Here is a 24,111-nt window from a genome sequence, read left to right as displayed (position 1 = left end):
TGACCATTGGTCTGCACGGTTGACTGCTGTCCGTCAGAGCTTCGGGCGAGTCGGGAAATAGTAATAACGAGAGATTTAAAGTAAAGTCGCAAAACGAAGATAAAGGGGAAAAAGAGGGAGAAAAAGAAACGGCAAGAATACATCGGGTAAACAAAAGCTAAAAAGTGTATGAAACGAAGGCCTTCAACGTACTTCCTCAACCACTACTTTTCGCCCTACCTCACCCCTTTCCAGAGAAAAGAAGAACAAGTCTGTACAATAGGTGCCCTCTCACCGCAAGTGAAACAAAAGACCGCACTTGTATTGAAGAGTAAAGTCCCGCCATCGGCATTCGGAACAGCCTAGAGGATGAGGCGGTTCTTCTTGCTGCTAGAGGCGGTATGCAGACTGGGCCCGGTCTTCGACGAGTCTACGTTCACCGACACACCGCCCAACACCGGCTGTGGTGGATGCAGCGCGGGAAGCTGTGTCTCACTCGGCGGCTCCCCGCTGTCGCTGGAGAACGGCAACAGAAAGGGAGTGGTCTGTGTCCTTTCCTGCAGTTCATCGCCCACCTCGTCGCCCGCGCGTTTGGGGTTGCGCTGTCCACTCGTGAGGGGCGTTGTGTTGGCGCCGGCGTCGCGCGTGCCCAGCAATTTGGCGGCGGAGACGGCCCCGCGCGTACGACTCCCCCACCGCGGTGCTGACGATGCGGTGGTGTCGTCGCTGACGGAGCGCTGCGGCGTGATGGTGGAAACCTCACTCGCGGTGCAGCCCGACATTGCTGCGGTGGTGCCGCTACCCCGCGAAGACGACGTGGGCACGTGGGGGCTGTCCGCCTGCCTTTGCGTTTCCTGGGGAAGGTTTTGCGGGGAGGCGCGGGGCGTCTCCACGAGCACCTCCGTCTCCACCTCCTCCACGTTGGTGGTGGGGGTGGGCGGCGTTGAGACAGCCACTGCGGTCATCCTTGGAAGCTGCTGCGACGTCCGCTCTTGACTGCACCGGCTCAGCGGTAAGAAACCCGCGTGGGTCAAGTCGCCGCTGACTGAGAGGCTCATCGATGTGGTGGAAAGGCGGCGCTGGTGCGGGACGTTGGCCGCACGCACGTCAGCAGGTGTAGAGTTGTTCTCCACCGGCTGCACCTCTGATGGCCTTTCAGAAAGGTAGCCGGCGCTGATTTTGTGAACAGGCAGAGAAGAGGACGCCACAGGAAGGCGCGGGGAGTCGCCGTGTGGGGTGCGCGAGGTGCCAGAATTGGGAGCGGTGCTGATGCTTAGAGGCTGCAATGCGCTCTTTCCCTTTCCTCCCCCTGACCCTCCTCCTCCGTGGACTCCGCTCGGTGGATCCATTGGGAAGGAGGGCGTTGATGGCTGCGAGATGCTCACGTTTGGTGGCACATGACGCAGCAGGGTAGGGGTCGGCCGCCGGCCAGAGGAAAATGAAAAGGAGGCGCAGGAGAAATGAGACGGCGCCGACGCCGCCGCTGCTGCTGCTGCTGCGACTGTCCCTGGCACAGACCCTTGTTGGGAGAACGACGACGACGTGCCCTCTGTTAACGTGCCCGCCCCCTCGAACCCACCAACGGACGGCTGCGAGGAGGAGCTTCCTTGGGTCATGTGAAGCGCCGCCAGCTTTAACGGTGTTGATGCGTTGCGAGTGGAGCGGAAGTACAGACTGGGCGGCGCGCGATGAGAAAGGGAGTTGGTGCCGCCTTTGGCCGTGGCGGCGGCGGTGGGGAAGTCAAAATCCGCTCGTGGCGGTAGACTCTGCGCTGCTGCCGCGGTTGGTGCTGATGGGCGAGAATCAACCGCAGCCGTAACAGCAGAGAAGGCCTCATCACTGACAGGAAAAGCCGCCAGGACGGGAGGCGGCATCGCCGGGGAGTCCCCAAGGCTGGATGCATCGGACAGCAGCGGTGAACGAGATACGTTTCCGCTGTCGAGGTCCTCCACCACAAGCTCGTCGTCGCTGTCGTCGTCGTCCACCGTCAGCTGCGACACGCCAGCGTCCCTTGGCAGCCCCATGGCGTCAAGCGCAGATGTCGACGTCGAGGAGTCCACCTTATGGCTGACGCTGTCCTGTTCCTCCTCGCCCGTTTCCGCCTCATCCTCGGCCGATGCCTGGTCATCCGCTTTTGCAGACGTCGAGGAGCGCGCGGGCACCATAACTTCTACAGCGCTTGGTGCCTCGACGGGGCCGTCCAGGCTCTCAATTTCTTTTAGGAGAGTCATGCGCTCGCGCGGCTGCAGGGGTTTTACAACGCGGGGTAGCTTGGGAGAAGCGAAGCGTGACTTGTCCGCTGCAGCAAACGGAGGCTTTTTACGGCCCTTTGGTGTTGCGTTCGTCCCCGTCGAACCGTCAACAAGCACCTGACGATGAGCGGGGTGCTTGTGCTGTGTCTGCTTGTCAGATGGGTTGCGCGCAGACACCAGCGCGGCGGCTGCTGCTGCTAGTGAACGATGCTGCGCCCGGCGACGTGACTGTGAGGTGTCTTGTTGTTTCGTGGAGGGCCGCCCCGTGGCAGCGGCGACGGCAAGTTTCGTTGCTTCGGAAGCCGTGTGATGCTGATCTGCACGGGACGCGTGCGCCGTTCTGTTCGTCACCGATTCGTCCCGTGAGGTCGACGGCGTGTGTTGTGGAAGAAGACCCGGTCGCGGCGGCTTCCTTGGGTCTCTGTTGGCTTTCCTCGATGCTTGGTCTTGCTTGTTCTGCTGAGCACGACGCGTGGTGGAGTTGTCCGTGCGCTTGTGCAGGGACTCCTTCGCCACTGTCTGCCTGTCGCCGCCGTTGTTCAGCGCACTCCGCCACAGGAACGTCTCCTCTGCCTCCCTGCCAGGACCCACACCTATCTTGACAAAACCGGTGTTATCGGTCTGTGCCACGGCATGCATTTTGCTCTTATTCGCTGCGCTCGCTAGGTGAAGCTTGGAGGCGGTTGGGGAAAAATGCAAGGAGGTAGAGCCGCGACGCGATCCCGGTTTTGCCCTTTCCACCTCCGCATCGTTCGACAACGTTGGTGTCCTGTCCTCGCCGCTGCGACGCCTCAGCAATGGCGCGAGAGTACTGCTGCCGAGCGCTGCGGTGGCGGCGGTGGGGGAGTGGGTACAGCGGGCACTAAAGGACGCGCCACTGGTGCCACTACCGTCTGCGCTTTCCTCGCTTTGCGTGGATCGACGGCGGGTCAGCATCGACTCCGCGACAGCCCGGCCTTTTCTCGCCTTGAAGAGCAGCGTCGACACGTGACTGCTACCACCTTGCGCGAAGGCGTTGGTGACTTTGGTGGCTGCGGATCCGCTTGCCCCTTCGCTCGCGGCGTGTCGTTGCTGTGGAAGGTTCATCTCTGGAATGGATTGCTGCACCACCGGACGCGGTTGAGGGGAATTGTCGTCGGCGTTGCTCTCGCGGGCGTCGTCCTCCCTCCCCGCTTTTAGTTCATCCGCCACCGACACGGCGACGGTGGACGCGTCTTTTCCGTCGAGCGACGGAAGCGGAGGACCGGGAAGCTGCAGCAGCGTCGCCAACCTCGGCGAGCCGGTGGCGGACTGCCACATCGAGCCGGAGTTCGCGGTAGGCAGCGAAACATCCATCGAAAACTCCGTCACAATCCTGCTTGCCGCGTTGCTTGCGTGTGCCTCCACGTCGACAGCACGAGGCGGTCGACCGGTGTTCTTGCCGAGCTCCGCGTGCTGAGCAACACGGCTGTTCCCATTACTATTTGTTTCGACCGCAGTTCTCGCAAAACTGCCGCGATTGCCGGCGGTTGAAACGGGTGGCATCATCGGCGGTGACAGCGGCGGCAACGGCTCGGCCGAGGCGGTGACGTCAGCCGTGGAGCTCGTTGTCGGTCGAGTAAGGGTCGGTGTCGTCGCTCCCCGCTCCACGCCGTCGTCCTCGTCGCTTGAGATTTCAGTGTTTTGCTCCGTCTCTGAAGCGTCGTGGGGGGCGAAGCGCACATCGTGTTGAAGCGAATCGAAGTACGGATGTGCCAAGGCCTCCTCCACCGTGGGACGGCCGTCGGCGTCGACGCACAAGAGCTGTGCGAGCAGATGCATCCCGGTCTTCTTGATCCGGCCACCGTAGCGCATGCTGAGGTAGCTGCTGATGGTGCAGCCGTCTTCATTCGCGTCGCTGCTTTGCTCGCCGTCCCCGCGGCTCAGCTTCACGCGTGCGGTTGCCTGCGACTTGGCGAGCGCGTTGGCCGACCGCAGGTGCAACATGCCGCCGTGGCGTTTTCGCACCGCCGCCTCGTACGCCGCCGGGAACTCGCCGACGCGGGATTGGATCAGCGCCAGCTGCTCCAACTCCGTCTTGCCTGGGAGGAGCGGCTCGCCGTCGATGGCCTCGGCCATGATGACGCCGACAGCCCACATATCCACCGCGTAGCTGTAACTCGGCATCCCGAGCAGCATCTCCGGGCTGCGGTACCACCGCGTCGCCACATAATCCGTCATAACGCCGCGATGGTCCGCCAGGACGAGCTCGTTTAAGAACGCGGAGGCGACCGTGGCGGCGGAGGCGGGCGGGTAGGCAAGGGTGGACGCACGCGTGGTTGGCGAGGACGACGAGGTCAGTCCAGAGCTGCAAGACGCCTTGCGGGGATCGCCGCCGTCGCCTTGGACCGAATTCGATGCCGACGGCGAAGATGCCGCCGGCTGCAGCACTGGCCGACAAAAGCCGAAGTCGCAGAGCGACGCTGCGCCGTCGTCTCGCACCAGAATGTTCTCCGGTTTGATGTCGCGGTGGATGATGCCATTGCGGTGGCATGACCGGATACCGAGGAGCAGGGTATAAAGAAGAACGTTCAAGCTCTCCTCCGACAGGCCGGAAGTGTGCTCCTCCAGCACGTCGAGCAGGCTGCGTGGGATGTACTCCATCACCAAGTACAGTCGGTTCTTTTGCTTGAAGGTCTCTAGCAACTGCGTCACGTTGGGCTCCCCTTTCAGGAGCTGCTCCACCCGCAGCTCACGCAGCATCGTACATCGAATGTAAGGATTGATCTGAAAGTTCTTGAACTGCTTCACCGCGACAATGCGATTCGTTCGTCTGTCTCGGCATTTGTAAACGATGCCGTAGGTGCCCTCACCGATCACCTCTATCAAGTCATAATTATTCATGGCGTGGGCGACAACATGCACACGCGTACGGCAGCAGAATAAAGCAGAAAGACTACTCCCCGCACAAAATGCCCTGGGCAAGACACATACACAAAGGAGCTGCGCTGGGAACTGAAAAGTACGAAGGGAGCGGTTTTCTTTTCGCCTATCGGGGTGGGAGCTCAATCACACGTACCACGTTGTGACGAGGTGCTGATCAAGAAACAGCTCTATTTGGGGGAGGGAGTTTGTGCTCTAAGGTGTATGTTGACGTATATATGGTGAAGACGCATGCACGAGAGGAAAGAAACGAAAGAGAATCGGAAGATGTTCACAGCGGCGGAACTCACGTGCACGGAATAAGTGGAAGACGCGGGAAAACCCACACAGCAGCGGAAGAAGAAGAAAACAAGAACTCACAACCGTTTTGACAGCAGCACTACCAAAAAAGGGTACAAAACGAAATACAAAAAAAAACTTCCGTGTTTGGTATTCGTGCGAAAAGGATAATCAGAAGAGTGGAAAACGTGCGTGGCACAGCAAGAAAAGAGAAGGAGAGCAGAGTCGCTATAGGTGAGCCTTCTTAAGTCGAAACGAAAGTGTGATAACTCGTCAGCGCGGTCACGTGAGTCAGCGTCAGGTGATGCGTGGCCTTTATTCTGCAGAAGCTTAACGATGTGAAGAATTGCGAATTAATCGAATTAGACAATAAAAAAAAAGGAACTTGCAACTGATCCAATGGAGGAAGCTTCCTGCGAACGCTTCTGCTTCCTTTGGTTTACAGCAGAAAAGGCAAGAGTGCTGCGCGCCCGCGTTCGATTTTCGAGTTTTATCGGCTTTGAAACGCAGAGGGCATGAATGCCAAAGAAAAGGTACGTGAAATTCAAAGGCTCTAGCAAGTTGTTTTGGAATACCGTCCTCGTCCGCTGTTATCGTACGAGGAAACCAGGAAAGAAAGAACAGAGAAAAATATGGAAAAAATGAAAGCCGTGAACGGGCTCCTCACGAATTGAATAGTCTGCGCGAGGCGTGTACGTACATATCCATGCGTAATCCACTGCATTGAAGCAAAGAGCGTTTAAGTGAGAAGCAGAGGCCAAAAGAAGGCGGAAACAAATGGGTAGACGTGATAGAGGGGTAGCGCTCTGTTAAAACTACATACGGCACAGAAGTGGATGAGGGGTACTTTCTACATAAACACGAGATGTGCCCACGCTGTTTTACCCCATATATGTACATATAAGTACTGCTCTTTCGTTTTCCTTCTACACCACGACCACGCTAACGGGGCGGATGAGAAAACTGGAGCGATGGGGCTCCACCATAATATATGTAAAAAAGGGGCCACGGCATTCTTGTCGAGATCAAGCGGAGCTACTTTGCAGCGGCGTGCCAAAACGATTTTGCACTTCGTATTCTTTTTGATGCTATCACCACCTCTACACAGGCCTGAAGGCGCTGCACAATGCCAAGACTGAGAGAAGAAAAATAGGCAGTCATCATCAAACATCAGTTTTCTTTTATCAACGCCCGTCAAAGACAACAATAAAAGGTATTCTAAAGGGTGATTTTCAATGACCGGAGAACACGGAAGGAGAAGGAAAGAAAGTGTGCATCTATGGAACGCAGTCGAGGTGGACCGCTGTCAGCGAGCTGACAGAAATGCGGCAAGTCCACGACCCTGCAGGAGAACACTTTCAGGCGCTGAGAGACTTCCCCCTTCGCCTTTGCATGCGTTAGATTCGCAGGCGGTGTTTAAAAAAAAAAGGCTCAGCATGTAGTGTACACGAAATAGTACAGAAGGAAAACGTCAAAGGAAAAAATCGTGTCGCACAACGTTGCGATGCACGCCACTATCGATCTTGTAAAAAAGGAAAAAAAAAGTGTAAGTGCGTCTAAAACGGTGAGGAAAAAAGAGACGGAAGAACCGCCAAATGAGAATTTTAAAAAGAAAGAGGATTCGAGATGAATAAGGGTAGGTGCGCAGAGCCGGTCATCAAGTAGCGTTGAAGGAGCCCATCACAGACGTGTGCCGGTTGGACAGGGTGCCGTAGCTCACTTTGGTCGGACGCATCACGGGACTCTCCGCCGTCAGGCCGCCCGTGAGCGAGGTACTGTCCCCGGTCGCAGAGGAGAAGCGCTGGTGCAGCGGCCGCAGCACAACAGTGCCGCGCGGGAGAGGAGTGCGCATGCCGCTGGACGGCGCATCATCGCACATCTCCGCCTCCTCGTCCTCCACCTCCCCCTCCACACCGGTCAGGAAGATGGGTTCGTCCGTCGAGAGGGCGGGGCCAAGCCACGGCAGAGGCTGCACCCCGCCATACGTTGCTGCCCGGCGCTTCTCGCTGGCCGCCTCCGCCGCGGCGTCGAAATCCATTCTGTACAGCTCGTCTGCCGCCGTGTGTGTGCTGCCGTTGTGGTCGGCGTTGTCGTGCGATGCATCCGTGGCGGACGCACGTGTGATGACGCCGTAAGGCTGCACCTGCGTCGCCGTCAGCTCCGACGGGCGGTCTTCTGTCTGGCAGGTGGAGCGCCAGTTCGTGGTGGCCGCGAAGCACGGGGTGTCGTCCTCCTCTTCTCGAGATGTGGTCGCGTCGGCGTTTACTTCCGCTGCATCTGCCGTCGCCGCCGCCGCGTGCAGGTTCAGCAGCTGCTCCATCCGCACCTTTGCCGCCTCCACCTCCTCCATCTCCAGCCGCAACGTGCTGATCGTCTGCTGCTGATGCAGGATGATGCGCTGCAGCGTCGGCACATCCGTCGTGCACGTCGGCGTCGCGCACCGCGGGGAGGGCGAGACGGCTCGGAAAGGGGGCAGCGGGGCACGGGCGTCGGCCGGCAGCGGGGTGGCGGAGTTCGCGCGGGCCATCGAGGCCTGCTGGCTCAGCCCCCGCACCGCCTCACGGAGCAACTCGATTTGCTCTTGGAGCTCGCCGACTTGAAGGGCGGTGGCGGGGGACGCCTCACGAAGGTCCACCGCAGTGGTCGTGTGGCCGGTGACGGCGTGGTGGACGGCGTCCGCCGAGCCGCCCGCGTGCGCTGCTGGCCCTGGGTAGGCGGCGGAGGGGCTGCGGCGAGCCTCCGACTCGTCAACGTGCGTGCGCCTCTGCGGGCTCAGCTGCGCCGATGGACGGAGAGAGGGCTCCGCCGACGTCGCAGCTTCTTGCACAACTGCGTCAACGGAAGGCTGCTGCTGCTGCAGGACACGCGAGAGAAGCGCCCGCAGGTAGGCGTTTTCGACCTCTAGCGCCACCGCGGAGCGCACGTGCTCTGGGTAGGCCGCCTCCTCCATGAGCTGACTACATTCCTGGAGCAGGGCCTCGGGGGTTGAAAACGTCGGCGTTGTCGATGTGCCGTGTAAACCCTTCTTTGCAGGAAAGCCATGGAGAGCGCTGGCTCCGCTACTATTGGCGGTGTCCCGTTGCTGCAGCGACGCTTGCGGCACGACGCCTTGACGGTGAGCGATGTCAATGAAAAAAGCATCGACGTAGGGCTTGCACAGCTTCTCCAACTCGTGGGCTAACGTTGCGGTGGGCATGGCGGTGTGCTTGTTTTCTCCGGCCGCGTGCGCCACAGTCCGCGAAGAGGAAGACATCGAAAGCAGCACGAACTCTAAGCTCCTTAAAATGTATGTGGGAGGGAAAAATACAAAAGAAAGAGAGAGGTGCTGAAAGTGGGTTGCGCAGAAGTCCCTCTTTCATCTTTTCACTGGCGCCGCAGGAGAGGGGAAAAAGGAAGCGGCAGTTTGAAGAATCCGGCCAAGGACGAGACAGAGAGAGCGCGAGAGAAAAGTGGCTGGCGAGGTTGAGGCTGTGCACTTTACACGATCAACAGTTGAACAGGTGCGCCTGTCAAATCAAAACAATAAAGGCAAGCACTTTTCCATCTGAACGACGCCTCTTGACATCGCCTTTGAATTTCCTACTGCGTTATTATTTCCTGTTGTCAACGGCGACTTGTAGCATCGTTACACGATCATTGTGGAACAGTCCGTGCTGTGCACCTACAAATGCTAATAAAAACAATAAAAGGCACAGAGTATATGACATTCATACCTGCTTCGCCATCTATTCAACCTTGCTTGCCTGCCTTGCGCTTGCGGCCGCGCGTCAGCGGCTTCTTCATGTGCTTCTTCTTCTCTCCCGTTCCGCTAGACTTCACAATAGAGAGTTTCGAGCGCTGATCGGACGGCACGCGGGACGCCATCGCCGCCTCAACGGAGCTAATGTAGTTTGCGCGGGCTTTGTGCTCGGCGGTGTTCTTCGTTTTTGTGAAGGTGGACTTTTTCTTGGCCTCGCCCACGTATTTACGAAGAGCGCCGGCGCTCTTCTGCTTCGACTTGCTGCGTAGTGACTTCTGCGCCATTGAGAGTTGGAGATGTTTATTAAAAAAAAAAGACGAAAACACCTGTCGTTGCGTGTGGGTGTGTTAGCAGCGATAGGGAATTGATGTGCGGCCGGGTACCCAGACAGTAAACCCGTTTCGAATAGACAACGTGCGAGACGCGGCGAAGATGAGAGGAAATGAAAGAAAAAGAACGGAGGATGGAGGATGGAAAACAATTGCGTGTTTGACGCCTAATTAGTGCGGGGAAAAGTACATATGTATTCTGCGTTGTAATAAGATGAAGTGTTGTTGTTTTTAACCTGCCATGACGTCCCTCGCTAGATCGAAACAGGTTCTCACTTTGCCCTTCTTTGGGCAACAAGGTAGAACCTTTCGTTTCATTACTGCGGTGCAGTCAGTTACGCTGTCCCGCCTCTGCGTGTGCCGGAGCAGCAAAGGCACAGCTGCACGCCTTTTTTTTGGCAGTTTATGTGACTCCTTTCTCTTCGTTGTTGAACCGACACAACATCGGCGGCTGAGGACCAAGCACAGTCCTTCAGCGGGCTGAGCGCCCAAGATTACATAGATGTGGTTGCTAGAAGCTATACATTGGCGTCGGTGAAGAGCAGAAGCGCTCGTTCAGTACGACGCAGAAAAAAGGGGAAAAATCCATCACCAAGCCAAAAAGTGAGTGTACAACGGGCTTCCGTGCCAACATTAAAGAAAGGAGAATCACCAGAAAAACGATCACATCAGTGCGACGTAGCCTAACGCTGGAGGCGGGGGCGCGTCAAAAGCGAGACGACCATTTGCCTTTGCCCTCCCCTCCTCCTCCTACCATCTCTGTCTCTCTCGCTCTTCCAACCATGGTGGGCCGATTGAGCCAATAACCGAGTCTCCACAATCAGATTATCGAGGGGAGATGGAAGAAGAAGAAGGAAAAAAAAAAACGAAGCGCTATGTGCATGATCGTTGGGCGCCGAAGACACAGAAGACGAAGAGAACAATTGTATGGTACATCGCTTTAAACAAAATAGAAAACACCACCACCACAAAAGAAATACAAAAGTAAGAAGAGCAGATGTTTGTCCGGGGCACACGGAGCCTGTGTGGGTGTGTGGGTGCGTGTAGCACGCGTGGAAGCGCTGGCTTTCTCGTCTTCTTGGAATCGTCTAATAGTTTAACGAGACGATGCAGGCGACGCCACGCTCGATCCAGTGCGACGGCGCCACTGTCGTGGGAATCTCAACCGGCAGTACAAAGTTGGTTGAGTGACCCGTGGTGCTGAGGGTGCCTGCCCGGGTGAGGGTCTTGTACACGGGGCACACGTAGTCCCGTGGGTTGCGGGTGCGGTTCACCACCGGATCCAGCAGCATCATCGGCATCTCCACATACAACTCCTTGGGGCGAGACTCGGCCAGACTGTGCTGCTCCGCGTCCCAGCGCGCGCCCTCCATGTACATGCCGTACACAAGCGCCCCCTTTTCCGGTCGCGGCGCGGTTGCGGGTTGCACCGACGGCGACTGCAGCTGAAATTCGAAGGAGATGCGGTCGATGGCCTCGTGCACCTGCCGCGCGTAATTCTGCAGCGTGCCCGTAAGAAACGCTTGCGGGAAGAAGAAGCCGCCGAACCAGAAGGCGGCCGGCGGCCCCTGCTCATACCAGTCCACAATGAAGCGCGTGCGCCGCACCAGGTCGTCCAGCCAGTTCGACAGCGGCTTCAGCGACGGGTACGCCAGCGCGCTCCACGACGCCGGCACGCTGTTCACAAAGAAACTCTCCCCGACCGCCTCCAGCTCAGCCGACATCACCACCTCGCCCCGCACGGCCTTCATGAACTCGGACAGGTTCGTGTGGATAAAGCGCAGCAACCGGTTGTAGCGGCCGGCTTCCTGCACGAGCACCGTGTTCATCGACTCCTCGTACTTTGTGGGGTATTTGGTGCTGAAGGCGGCTGTGTCGAAAGGCGGCGGCAGCTTCGATGCGATCTCTGCCGCGGTCTCCGTGAGCAGGTGCTCTCGCGAGCTGGCCGACGCGCCGGCCCCGCCGCGCGACTCCAGGGAGAGCACGGTCGACAGAATGCTGTGTGTGGTGTTCTGCGCGCAGGTAATGTCGGCGTTTTCGTGCAGGCCGAAGACCTCCGGCTGCGGGTTCAGCGGCCAGGAGTCGAGGTAATCGAGGTACTGCTTGCGGTTTCCTGGTACGATGGTGTGGTACAGCGTTGAGGGCGAGAAGGCGTAGCCGTTCTCCAGCACTCCGGGGTTGATGAAGTGCTGAATGAGCGTCATCAGGCACCGACGATCCCAATCGTCCGTCACACGGCCGCCGTAGTTGATCTCGCCCGTCAGGAACTTCAGCACGTCGTAGGGGATGGTGTCGTACATGGGCAGGAACTTGCGCAGCTGCAGTAGACACACGTTGCGGTCGGAGTCGTTGAACTCGTAGGCGATGTTGAAGCCGAGCGAGCCGAACTTACGTCGCTCTTGAATGACGCCGTGGAAGAGGCAGAGGGCGAAGACAAACTTCTTAAACTCGACCGGCTTTGCCTCCTCCTCGAGATCCTGGGCGGTGAAGCCGTAGTACGACCGCGTCACGTTCGCCCGCAGCCCCATCGGCGGCTCGTTTGTCATCTTCACGGCAATCTGCAGCACCGACACCGGGAAGCTGGAGGACGGCATCGAGGTGAGCCAGAGGCGGAACTCCTTCTTCACCGTCTCCACCGTGAAGCTCTCCACGATGGACTCCAACGTCGGCATCCACGACGAGGCCAAATGACAGTTTTGCAGCAGAATCCACTGCCCTCGCTCACGCCCGCTGGAAATAAGCTCCTCCGCCTTCTTGCCCTGGCCCTGACCCAGCGACACCTTGTCCAGCCGCTTCGACATCCGCATCGTCTCTGCAAAGCGCAGCAAGTCGTTCATCGGGTCTGACCCGGCGGAGTTGATGAAAATGAGCGGCGTCAGGCAGTCGCTGTCCTTGTACGCGTCCATCAGGTCGAACTGCGGCACGATGATGTAGCGCTCACCCATGAAGTGCTCCACGTAGTGCTGAATCGCCGGGGCGACCTTGTCCATGCGGAAGCAGCGCACAATGACAAGTCGCTGCAGCGGGGTCGCCTTCTCCGCCCACTCGGCCGCCAGCGGGTAGGTGTCCGCCTCGTTGCTGTCGAAGAGGGCGCGGTAGTGTTCGATGTTCGCCTGCACGTGATCGGCAAAGCCGGCGAAGGTGGGAAGGTGGGCATGCAAAAAGAGAATCTCCGCCCAGCTGCTGTCCGTGAGCCAGGACGGGGCCGGGTTGGCCATCGCGTTTGCCGGCACGCTGCCCGTCGGCCCGGTGAGAAGGTAGCGGTACTCCGACTCCACCATCTCGCCGCGGTGCTGCACCAGGCTGGTGCAGAGGTAGAAGGAGAAGGTCAGCTTGTGCTTCTCGAAGAGGGAGCGGCAGACGTTGCTGTAGAAGGAGTAGGTGAAGTAGTCCATCAGGTTCTGCACGCGCACCTCTACAAGGTTGCGGCCGTCACTTGTCACGTCTCCCTCTCCGTCCTCGGCCGCCACCGGCTGCTCGGCATTGTCGACGGTGTTCAGGAACAGGTTCATGAACCACTGCAGCGAAAACTGATACATGGGGTCAACGATGGCGAGCTGCGAGGCGCAGAAGAAGAGCAGCGAGCCGCGCTCGGCGTGTGGGCGGTAGCGATTACGCGTCTCGTCAATCACCCGCTCCGTCTCCTTCGCCTTCCCGAGCTCCTCGTTGATTTCGGTGGACTTGGCCTTGCTCTTCTCCAGCGTGATGATCAGCTCCTCCTGCTCGAGGATGTCGCCCTCCGCCTCCTCGAGCAGAACGAGAATGTTCTCCTGCAGGTTCTTCAGTTCGCGGTTCTTCTCGGCGTTGGACCGGGTGAGGCGCTGCTTCTCCTGCTCCAGGTCGTTGCGCTCCTTCTCCACCGTCTTGCCCAACAGCTGCTCCTCCAGTCCACTGGGGGTGATGAAGAAGTTTAGCAGCGACACCGTGACGATCGTCTCCGGCGTGTAGGTCGGGTTCGGCAACTTCGTCGTCAGGTAGAGCTTGAAGTTGTTGTCGTACGGGATAGCGCTGTCGCCGATGCGGACGTGCGGCATGCTGCCGATCATGAAGATGTTCTGCAGAAGAACCGGCTCCAGCGCGGCGTCCAGCGACTCCCCAACGTTCTCGACGAGACACGGCAGCCCCAGACGGATCGCGTTCTCCACCGTCTTCATGAACTTGTCATTCGAGGCCTTGCAGATCTGCAGGTTATCGTTCTTGTGGATGTTCCGCACCCACGTGTTGGCCTGCCCCTGTGGGTCGATCAGCAGCGGCCAGTTGCGCGAGTTGGCGAGGATGATGGCGTTCTCGGTGGAAAGGCCGTCCGTCGGCAGGCCGCACAGCTGCCACTCCTGAATCTTCACGGCGTCGCCGGAGGTGGAGACGAGGTCGAACTCGGTGCTCGTCTCCACGCCGGCGGAGGAGAGCTGCGCCTTCCACCGCTGTCGCAACTCCTGCCGGTAGGGCGCCGTGAGCGGCCCGCAGTAGGCCACCGTCGCCGCAGCCACCACCATGTCCCCCACCACATACCGCTCCTGCTCCTCGTACTTCTCCACCAGGCGCACCCAACGCGTCTTCTCGCCGCCGAGGCCGTCAATGAGCCGGCCCGCACGGTTCAGCTTCCGCGAGGTCGCCTCCACCTCCGCCTCCAGCGCCGCCTGCGTGTCCACGGCCTCGTTGTACTCTCGCTCGAGGGCCGCGACGGAGGCCACGACGCGATCGAGCGTCGCCTGAGTCGTGTGCAGCGCCTCCGTCACCACCGCGAGCTCCGCCTCAGCCGCCGCTAGCCTCTCGCGCAGGGGTTGGATTTCGCGGTTGACGAAGAACCACTTGTACATGGCCCGCACCCACTGGCACATGGCCATGCACGGCAGTGAGACGGTTTTCACCTTTTCTGGCTGGAACTCCTCGTTGTCGTAGTAGACGCGCACCTTGTCCATCAGCGCCATGTCCATCGCGTCGCGGTTGAAGCCGCCCTTCTCCGGCGGCTGCACGAGCACGTCGAGCAGGCGATTTGCGTCCTTCATGTAGGACTTGGCGCAGAGCCACCAGTCCGGGACCTTGCGTCCCCCGGGTGGGCCCGTGTAGAACTCCTTTGGGCAGTTGCCAAATGTCAACAGAAGGGCAACGGCCTCCATCACGTACTGCACACCTTTCGGCGGGTTGGTGTACTTGTTCAGCTCCGAAATCTCCGCCGCCTTGATCTTGGACAGCACCTTCACCGCCTCAATCAGCGCGGGCTCCGCCTCGGCCAGGCGATCCGCACACTCGCGCCGCATCGCCGCGCACTCCTCGGCCTTGGTCGACGCCTCCGCCTCCTCCTTGCGGGCTGCCGTCTCCGTCACCGCGGCGTCCTTGCGGTCCACCGTCAGCCGCTCCATCATCGCCTGAATCTCCACCTTCTTCGCCTCCAGCACGGGCTGCTGCGCCTTCAGCTGCGCCTCCAGGCCCGCCACCTGCGCCTCCGTCTCTCGCAGCTTCTCGAGGCCCTTTTCAAGCCGGCCGCGCTGCTCGTGGATGAACCGCCGCTTCGCCGCGACCATCAGCTTGAAGTTGGACAGCAGAGTCAGATAGGACGTCGGTGTCACGTAGGAGCGCCGCCGTGTCTCGGTGAAGAAGCGTTCCGTCACTTCGGCAGCGAGGAGGTGGACGCCTTGGAAGGAGTCCGCCAGCGCCGCCGCCGTCTCGGAGTTGATCTCCTCCTCCTCCTGGCCCCCGCCGCGCGTGTTGTTGCTGCTGCTGGTGGTCGTGGCGTCGACGGCGGTCAGCTGCGCCGTTGCCACCGACAGCAGCGCCTCGGATGGCCACTCGGCAAACCAGTCGATGGTGCAGCACGCGATGAGCGCAGGAAACATGCGCAGACGGTTGCGGAAGGCCTCCCCGATCGGCGAGAAGGCGAGCACGAGGTGCAAGTTGGCGCGCGCCTCCTTCACGAAGCGGGCGTACACGGACACCTTGGTAGTGGGCAGGTTCTCGCTGATGCAGACGCCGCGAAATTTGTCGTTGATCAGCTCGAGGTCTTGGTCCTCAAACAGGTTTGGCACATCGCCAGAGGTCAGCAAGCCCGCCACGTCCTCTAAGAAAATCGGGTGCACAAGCTGGGTGTCTGAAAAGAGAAACGTGCACTTCTTCTCATCCTTGCCGCACTCCAGCAGCAGCTTCGCCAGGCTTTCGTGCCAGTCTTTCACGCCGTAGTTCTTCGTCAGCTCAATCGTGAAGATCTCCATCTCGGGAATCAGCGAGCACGCGAGGCGGGTGAGAGACTTGCGCCCCGAGCCGCCGACGCCGAGCAGAAGGCAGTGGCCGTTCGGCTGCTTCAGCACACGGCAGATGCGGCACACGTGCTCGATGGCGTCGAGGAAGAGCACCAAATTCATCTTCGCCTCGTTTTCTTCGTTGTAGGTTTCAAGAAAGCCGTTCATGCCGGTGGTGAGGGTGTGCATGTCCGTGATCTGCTCATAGACGTCCTTGCTGCTCAGCATGTCGCCAAAAATGAGCCGGTCCGCCGCGACGATCTCCGGATAGGTGCCGTCGACGCCCATGGTCTCCAGCTCCTCGTCAAGGAACTCGATGAACTGACTCTTATCACTGTCGTTGATGAGGCGATCGTAGAAGACGCGCTGTGTCTCGTGCATCCACAGCCGCACAAAGGATGTCTCCGACTGAAGCACGCTCTTGTCGGCAGCGTAGAGCATCGGAAAGACGCGCATGACGTCACGCATGTTGAAAGAGTAATGCACGTGCGCCGGCGTGGGCAAGTAGGTCTGGATGCATTTGGTGAACACGCGCAGCGTGCTGTCGACCATGGAGGAGGAAACGGCGCTGAACTCCTCCATCAGGCCACGCTGCATCAGCATGCCGGAGAGGATCGCGTGGAGGATGGTGCGCTTCGACACGTCCGACATCTCCGGGAAGGCAAGGTAGTTGAAGTAGCGCATGAGGCGGTTAGAGATCCGGCTGCGGCCGCCACCAGGCGGCCCCATGGCGAGAGCCAAGGAGCAGTCAATGATGGATGACCACTTGATGCCGCCGGTGAAGGTGTAGAAGCCGCCCTGGGCAAGCATCTGGCGCAGCAGCTCCAAAGGAGGCTGCGCCCCAAATTTCTCCGGCTGCGGTAAGTTGGCGTCATCAATGAAAATGAGGAAGTGCTTCCCGACCGGTGCGCCGTAGACGTGCGAGCGGCGCTTGTCAAACTTGGCCATCATGGAAGCCTGCAGAACGGTGCACTTCGTCTGTGCGGAAAAGGTGAAGTTCAGCCCGAGGAAGCTGCTCGGCATCCCACCGCCCAGCACAAGCCTGGCCAGCGCGATCGACTTGCCCGTGCCTGTCGGGCCCACCGCCGCCACGTTCACCTTAGACGACATCAAATGGTGCAGAATGTAGTTCTGTCGAGTGCTGTCAATCGTCGGGACGAGGATGTCATCAAAACGGGTGCCGGTGGGAATGTTAAAGATCGGAGTGTCTTGCATCCAGTGCACCCACCTGCCCGCCGGTGCTGCAGCGGCGGCTCCGTTCGTCTTTCCATCGCCGCCTCCACCGATTTCTGCGGCCGCCCCTTCATCTCCAGCCGTCCCTGCGTTGATATCGTAGCGGTAACAGTAATCATATAAAAAGCCACTGCTGCTGCTGTTGCGGTTGCTGCCATCGTCCTCCTCCACCGCTGGCAGGTACGCCACGTGCCCATTCACCGCGGCCATCTCACGCAGCTTCGCGGCAAAGAGCTGACGGCCCTCCTCATCGCAGGTAGCGCCGACGCTCCAGACAAGCGAGAAGAAGAAGAGGGGCAGCACGACCTCGCCGAGGAAGCCGGCCTGCTCCGGTCCACTCGCCGCCTTCTCGAGGCTCTTCACGTAGCCATCCATCATCCGGAAGAAGGCACGCACGAGACCGCTGGTGTTCGACGCCACGTACTCCCGAACGGCGCCGCCGCGGACAAACTCAACCAGCTCCGCCACGTAAAGTGAGGCGAGTTGAGACAGCTGCTCCCGCTGGGTGTCCATGTACGCCGGCAGCGACGCCGCCCAGCTGGCGATGAGGGCGGAGATCGGCACGCAGGTGGCGGGGTCGAGGTAGATCATACCACAGCGCGATACGGTGGCGGGGGAGGCCACCGCCAAGTCCTCCACCTCGAACATCATCGTCATATCGCGGTTCATCTGGATAATCTCGCCCGACACGAGGCAGAGCTTCTTGTTCTCATCCAGCACGGTGTTCATCGACTCGATCCACAGCGCATCGACAGGGCCATCGAACATGACCCAGTGCTTACCGATCATGTTGCCTTCGTCGCCGTACCGGGCGGCGCAGCGGAAGAGCACGCACAGCACGCCGTCCTTCCACTCCCCGTTTTCGTCGTAGGCGCCGTAGAGCTGGTCCATCGTGACCGACTTGGGGTTGCAGATGTGCGTGTAGACCTTCTGAAAGCTGCGCCCGCCGACGTTCTCGCCTTTGCTCTGTCGCGCCGCGCAGTCCGACAGCGCGCGCTGCAGGGCCGTAAAGGCGGTCGTCTTGCCGCTGCCGGCAGGGCCCACGAGCATCAAACCGTGGCGCAGGGTGGTGATGTCGTACAGCTGCAAACACTTGTGCACGAAGGCAGGCACGGCCTGTTGTTGCGCGCCAGTGATGACCGTCGCGAGGGCCTGCGTCATGACGCCGTAGTCGCTGCTGGGGAGGGCGATGCCGGGGAACAAGTCGGAGATGATGCCCTCGAACAAAAGAGTGTCGTCCTTCAGAAACTTCGGCACGTTGGAGTCACGCAGCGCACGGAGCAGCAGCTCGTCCTCGTCGCCGTCCGGGCACTCGCGCTTGTTCAAGCCTGCGGCAGAAATAACGGTGTTCACGGCACGCATACCGAAATCGTAGTGGTCCTGCGAGGACAGCTGCTCGGAGCTGAGTTTGAAGGTCATCACCATCTTCTGCGCCAAGGCACGTGCCTTCAGGTAGCCGTAAGAGAAGAGACGGATTTCGCCGATCATGGCGTAGTCGGGCACCATGCACGCGACAGGGCGGAAGAGTACCTTCAAGTTGTCCGGCAGCTCCGTACGACCGGCGTAGCCGGGGTTCATGGTGATGAAGACCGCGTGCGTCGGGTCCACCACGATGTCGCTCTCCTCGAAGAGAATTCGGTACTGCTTCGTCGAGCACGCCTGCTGAAGATCGGTTACCTGCTGCGCCACCACAGACAGCACCTCCACGTCGATACGGTTGAACTCGTCGAAGCAGGCCCACGCACCCGTCCACGCCAGCCCTTTAAAGAACTTACCCATCGAAAGGTACGTCATGCCCTCCTGGCAGTTGAAGACCACGCACTGCTTCGCCAGCGCTTTTGCGAGATCTTTCGTCGTTTCCGTCTTGCCAGTGCCGGCGGGACCGGCAGGGGCACCGCCGAGGCAGAGCGCCAACGCTCCCGTCAGCGTCAGATAAATGCGGTCCGTCAGCGGCGTGACGACGAGGCGGGCCGTGTTGCCCAGGTACTCACCGCCGTACACGAAGCTCGCGTCGACCTGGCGGATGTGGCACAGATTGTCGCTCTGCTCGAAGTAGAAGCGCAGCTGCTTGATCCACTCAAACGATTGGATATTGGAGACCTTGTCGGCCTGCATGTTGTCCACCGTGTCCTTGGCGTGCACCTCGATGGTGATGAGGGCACCCATGTTAATCTGCTGCACCGCCGTCAGGGGCGACTGCACCACCTCGACCAGCTGCCGCAGTTGCTTGTCCAGGACCTTGGCGAAGTCGTCCACAGTGCCTTTCGTTGCGAGCGCCTCCTCGCAGCCGTGCGTCCAGTACACCTGCGCCACGGCGATGACCGCCTGCGCCGGCCACTGCAGCACCCACTCGCTGCGCCGCGTGCTGAGGTAGGCGTCCACAGCTTCCTTTACCTGTGCGTGCACGCTGTCCTTCATCATCTTCTCCACCAACTTGAGCCAGTCCTCCACGTTGCCCAGCGGCACCACGGGCGTGACAGCCGCGATGTACTCCCCCTCCACACTGTAGAAGCCGGTGATGGTGTCGACGGCGCCGTCGACCGCAGCCGACGCAGCAACCGCAGTCCCCTCCGGCTCCCCGCCGCCCTTCTTCGCCCCCGCCGCCTCCTCTGCCATTGCGACAGCGGTTGAGTTGGTGCTGCTGTTGCCGCTGTCCGCCGTGTCCTTGACCGGACCGACGTTGTTCCACTGTAGACGCTGGATGTTCTCGAAGAGCTTGCTGATGTTCGCGTCGATGCGGCGCACCTCCTTCGCCTGCGACAAAATCTCCAGCAGCTCCTCGTCGGACAGAAAATAGAAGCGCGGGAAGGTCTGCCGCTTGTCCGCCAGATAGTCGTTGAGGCCGCGCTGCACCTCCTCAAGCAGGCGGTTCGCCTCGCGCAGGTGGTCGAGCAGCTTGCTCGTGCCAATGCAGTACTCCAACACGTTCGGCTGCGAATGTGCGTTGCCCATGATCCGCCGCCACGTGCGGTCCACCTTCTCAAAAAGCGCGGAGAGGCGCGGCAGCTGCATCGCGATGTCCTCGGAGTTCAGGATGGGCTCGAGATAGCGCCACGCGCGCTGGCACTCCAGCCACTGCTCGAGCGTGTCGGAGATCAGATTAAGCGAGCGCTCCCAGTCGGTGATGGCCTCTTCAAAGTACGCCTTGAAAGGCGAGAACTGCAACTGCTGGGTCAGGTTCAGGTGCTCGTCCAGCAGTTCCACCACGTCGGAGGTGTCCTTCAAGATGTACGTCCCGGTCTCCTTGTACTGCTCGATGATGAAGGACTTCGACTCCCACTTGGCGCGCATCTCCTTCAGTGCCGTCTCAATCTGCGATTCCTTCGCCGCCACCTCGCAATACCGGATGACGGCTTCGTGGTGGGCCAGCAGCGGCGCGCAGTCCTCGAGCACCATGAGTGTGTCCCCCGGCACGAGAGCCATGCCCAGCTTCTCGGAAAGGCCCGTCCAGTGGCGCTCTTTCATGCCATGGTGGCGCAAGGAAGACAAAATCGGCACCCACGGCTTGAACTGCTCCACACTGGACTTCACACCTTCGACAATGCGCAGCATGGCATCCTTATCCTTGAAGGTCCTGGAGAGCGTCGCCATCGTTTTGGAGGCGGACGCGACCGTGGCTTCGATTTCAGCCGCGTCGAGGGTCGTGAAGGCGTCGGTGTGCCAGCGGCGGTACGACTCCTGCCACGTGTAGGTGGTGAGCCAGAGGTCGCTGTACGGCTTGAACTCCTTGTCCAGCTCGAACACGTTGCGGTAGTCGGAGAGCTTGTCGCCGAAGAGGCGCTGGTCGCCGTTGAGGGCGCGGGCCTCCTCGATGCATTGGCGGATCTCGATGTTGTGCGTCTTCACCTCGGCAGCCACCTTGTCCGCCTCCGCGGCGTCCGTGTGCTTGGAGAAGGTCGCCACGACGCGCTGCAGCTGCTCCACCCGCTTCGAAAACTCCTCCTGGCGCTTCTGCAGACCTGAGTGCAGCTCCTCGTGCACCTGCTCCAGCTGCTTGCGCACCGCGTGACTGCGCAGGGCCAGCTGGCGCGGCCACCCAATCGCCTCCCACTTGAGGCGCGACTCGTCGTCCGTCAGCTCGAACTGGAAGCCGTCGAGAATGGTGTAGCACTGCCGCACCTCCGCGATGTGCTCCGTCAGGTCCGTCACCTGATCGCCGATGGTGTCCATGAAGCTCAGCAGCTCGAACAACTTCTCCGGGCTCTGCGGCGTCTTCTCGATGGTTTGCAAGAGACGCGTGAACTCGTTGCGCACGTACACTGCCTCATCCTTGCCGGTCTTGCCGATCAGCCGCATCACCAGCTTCGCCAGCTCCTCCTCCTTCATGGACATCAAGTAGCTGAAGGATTGGCAATCGACGACAAAGTTACCCACGGTTAAAAACAGAGGCAGTCGCCCAGCCAGCGACTTTTTGGCGCGCAGATGCTGCGCAATCTCCTCCTTCATCTCCTCCATGCTATGCCCGGCCTCCGCGTACTCCTTCACAAACTGCGCCTGATCCAGGCGGATGAGGGGGAGCAGCTCGTCGTAGGTGTTCAGGTACGTCTGCAGCGGAACCAGTGAATTCCGCACTGCCGTCTGCACCCGCTCGCGCAGCGCGCACACGTGCTCCTCCTCCTTCTTGACGGAGTCGAGAAAAGGGCCGTCGCCGTCGCGGCTCCAGAAGTACTGCGTCATGACGTAGCGCTCCACCTGCGGGACCGACTCGGTGCAGACGATGGCGGCGTTGAAGAGCTCCACGATGGCGCCCTCGAAGTCCGCAAACGAGATGGAGTAGGAAAAGTGGCCGTCCGCCTCGACGAGGTCAATCGTGAAGAGGGGCTGCTTCTCCACACAGTCGTCGGCGTCGCTGCCCGGCCACGCGTTCTTGACGTTGTTCATGTCCTCCACCGTCACCGTGAAGTCCGTCACCTCCTCGAAGAAGTCGGTGAACGACTGTAGCGAGTTGTAGACGAGCTGGAAAAGAGTATCCTCCATCATAAACCGCACGGTTGTGAAGAACTTCTTCAGCTTCGACATTTCATAGATGTTCTGTTTCGCTTCGCGGATGTTCAGCCAACCTTTGCCGGCCGACTGGAAGCTGGCGACGATCGTCTCGCACATGTGCGGCATCCACTCCTCCTTGAGGTGGCGTGAGGTGCGGGCAAGGTGATCCTTTTGGCGCTGCGCAAAAACCGCCAGCGGCAGCTGACGCTCCTTTGGCAGGTCAAACAGTGATCCCTCCAGCACCTTCATGCACTCACGGCGCACGCCGGTCAAAGCCTGGACAACTTCAGGCTGAGTGAAGTAAGTGCCAAAGGTGAACGCCTCCTCGCGATCGGCGAAACAGAAATTGTCGTCCTCGACCGCGATCACCGTCGCAGGGTCCCCTAGCTCGCTGCGGTCGACGGCCACGTTCGGCCCCTGCTGAAGCTCCTCCGGGTCCATGTGGGTTGAGTTGCTCACCATGCGGCCCACAGATGGATCCTTTGTAATGCGATCGTGCAGCAGCAGACGGTTATGGCTGCGCTTCCACTCCAGCGTGATCTCAGAGACAAGACGCTCCACTCGGTCCGCCACCTCCGGGAAGGCCGCCGAGCTCAGCTGGGGGATGTCGGTGCCCAAGTAGCGCAGCCGCTCCGCCAAGCCCGCGTCCAGCTCCTCTAGGTTTGTCACCGGCATCGAGTCACAGCACAGGCGGTAGATGATCCACGAGGTCGCCTTGTGGCGCTGCGTGTGGGCGTGAATGAGGCGCTGTACGTAGAGGACCGGGTCCTCAGCCATGAAGCGCACAAAGATGCGAGGGAGGGGGACGGCCGCCGTCGTTGACACGGCAGACGCGGCCGCTGGATGGGCGTCGGCGGCCGAAAACAGACTGTCCTCGTCGGTGGCACCCCAGTGTAGCTGCAGCGTGTTTGTATCCTCCGCCCAACCCACCACCCGGCAGGGACGCAGCTCGAAGGTGTCGGTGTCCTCGCGGTGAAAGACGCCCTCGGCGGGCAGGAAGCGGGCGGCCGGTGTAGCCGCGCTCGCCGCCATCGCCATCCACTCGGACGGGTTGCGGCAGTCGTAGGTCGTGTCATCGAATATCTCCAGCGGTAAACTTCGCGCGCTGCGTCGTGCCAGCAAACCCCACGTCAACCCACTCACCTCTAAGAGGTGATTCACGTTCTGGCTGTCGTAGAGACGGCGCCGCCGCTCAATCTCGACGTCGCGCGGCATGCGGCCACGCTTGTACGCGTACGGCACCTGCACCTTTGGCTCGAAAGTGAAGGGGTTCGCGGTCGGAAAGAGGAGGGAGGATTCCTTGTACGTGCTACTCACAGGCAGTGAGGGTTTTTTTGTGTTGTCCGCAGCGGCAGCGGCAGCGGCATGCTGGTTATGAGCGTCGTCCGCCGAGAATGCGGCATTTTCCTCGCCTTCCTCTGCGTCGTTGAAGCGGTGGCTCTCCGCATCAGTGGCACAAGGTGGGGCGCGCTCCGTCTTGCTGCAGTGCGAATGTGCGCCGGCGTTTCCTGCCGGCTCGACCTTCCCGTCTACTTCAGGGCGAAGAAAACTGCGCAGCATTTTTTGATTTCCTTCTCCCACGCTTCCTTGCTCTTCTCTACCTGGTTGATGTTATGGAGGGAAAAGGGTGCTTTTCGTGGGCAGAGGGGCAGAAAGGGCGATGACTCTTACGGACAGTAAACGAAATGAAGAGAGAACGAGAGTACAATCAACGTGGTACGTCTCCGCAGAACCGCCGAACACCGTCACACGTGCTACACACAATCAAAAGATGATGCTGCTCTCGTCGGGGGGCTACTCTTCCTTTCTTGTGAACGCGATGAGTTTCGTTTGGCGTTGGGTGCCGCCGCGGCGACGAATATCACGTCGCGGGGCAGTGAAAGGAAAAAAGAATAAAGGGGCGAGGAGGAGGAGAGAAAGTGTCGAGACATAGAAAACCGTAAAAACAAAGAACAGAAGAAAGTGAAGAGGAACTGCGAAGACAACGTTTGCGCTGCGTTTGCGCTGCCCCAAGAAATAGTCGTAAGCGTGTCTGTTACGAACGGCACCACAGCCGAAAAACACCGAAGTAGAGAGACACGAATTGCCCGTGACAGCCGCAACGCGCCATTCGCAGATTTTATCTCTCTTCCTTTTTTCTTTTTAAACTATTTCCCCCACCTTCCACATGATGGAGCTTC

General features: G+C 59.9%; 4 protein-coding genes across 6 annotated transcripts; all 4 read right to left on the bottom strand.

Annotated features, from left to right (window-relative positions):
• Positions 1-341: 341 nt before the first annotated feature.
• ABB37_01780 (mitogen-activated protein kinase putative (MPK8)) lies at positions 342-5,093 on the bottom strand (the record flags this gene model as incomplete). The annotated part of the gene is made up of 1 exon (XM_015798411.1): positions 342-5,093. The coding sequence occupies one exon, from the start codon at positions 5,091-5,093 to the stop codon at positions 342-344; it is 4,752 nt and encodes a 1,583-aa protein (XP_015663931.1).
• A 1,975-nt stretch (positions 5,094-7,068) lies between these two features.
• Positions 7,069-8,779, bottom strand: ABB37_01779 (hypothetical protein; the record flags this gene model as incomplete). 3 transcript variants are annotated; one of them, XM_015798408.1, is made up of 1 exon in its annotated part: positions 7,069-8,779. In XM_015798408.1, the coding sequence occupies exon 1, from the start codon at positions 8,662-8,664 to the stop codon at positions 7,069-7,071; it is 1,596 nt and encodes a 531-aa protein (XP_015663928.1). In that variant the 5' UTR covers positions 8,665-8,779. The 3 variants fall into 3 exon arrangements, with proteins under 3 accessions (XP_015663928.1, XP_015663929.1, XP_015663930.1); XM_015798409.1 differs by having other exon boundaries at positions 7,069-8,738; XM_015798410.1 differs by having other exon boundaries at positions 7,069-8,691.
• A 361-nt stretch (positions 8,780-9,140) lies between these two features.
• Positions 9,141-9,478, bottom strand: ABB37_01778 (hypothetical protein; the record flags this gene model as incomplete). Its single annotated transcript, XM_015798407.1, has 1 exon — positions 9,141-9,478. The coding sequence occupies exon 1, from the start codon at positions 9,432-9,434 to the stop codon at positions 9,141-9,143; it is 294 nt and encodes a 97-aa protein (XP_015663927.1). The 5' UTR covers positions 9,435-9,478.
• Positions 9,479-10,567: 1,089 nt separating this feature from the next.
• On the bottom strand, positions 10,568-23,740 carry ABB37_01777 (putative dynein heavy chain; the record flags this gene model as incomplete). Its single annotated transcript, XM_015798406.1, has 1 exon — positions 10,568-23,740. The coding sequence occupies exon 1, from the start codon at positions 23,489-23,491 to the stop codon at positions 10,568-10,570; it is 12,924 nt and encodes a 4,307-aa protein (XP_015663926.1). The 5' UTR covers positions 23,492-23,740.
• Positions 23,741-24,111: the final 371 nt, after the last annotated feature.

The sequence above is a fragment of the Leptomonas pyrrhocoris genome (assembly GCF_001293395.1).
Source record: "Leptomonas pyrrhocoris isolate H10 chromosome Unknown, whole genome shotgun sequence".
Taxonomy (NCBI): domain Eukaryota; phylum Euglenozoa; class Kinetoplastea; order Trypanosomatida; family Trypanosomatidae; genus Leptomonas; species Leptomonas pyrrhocoris.
This window is presented reverse-complemented; position numbering and strand designations above follow the sequence as displayed.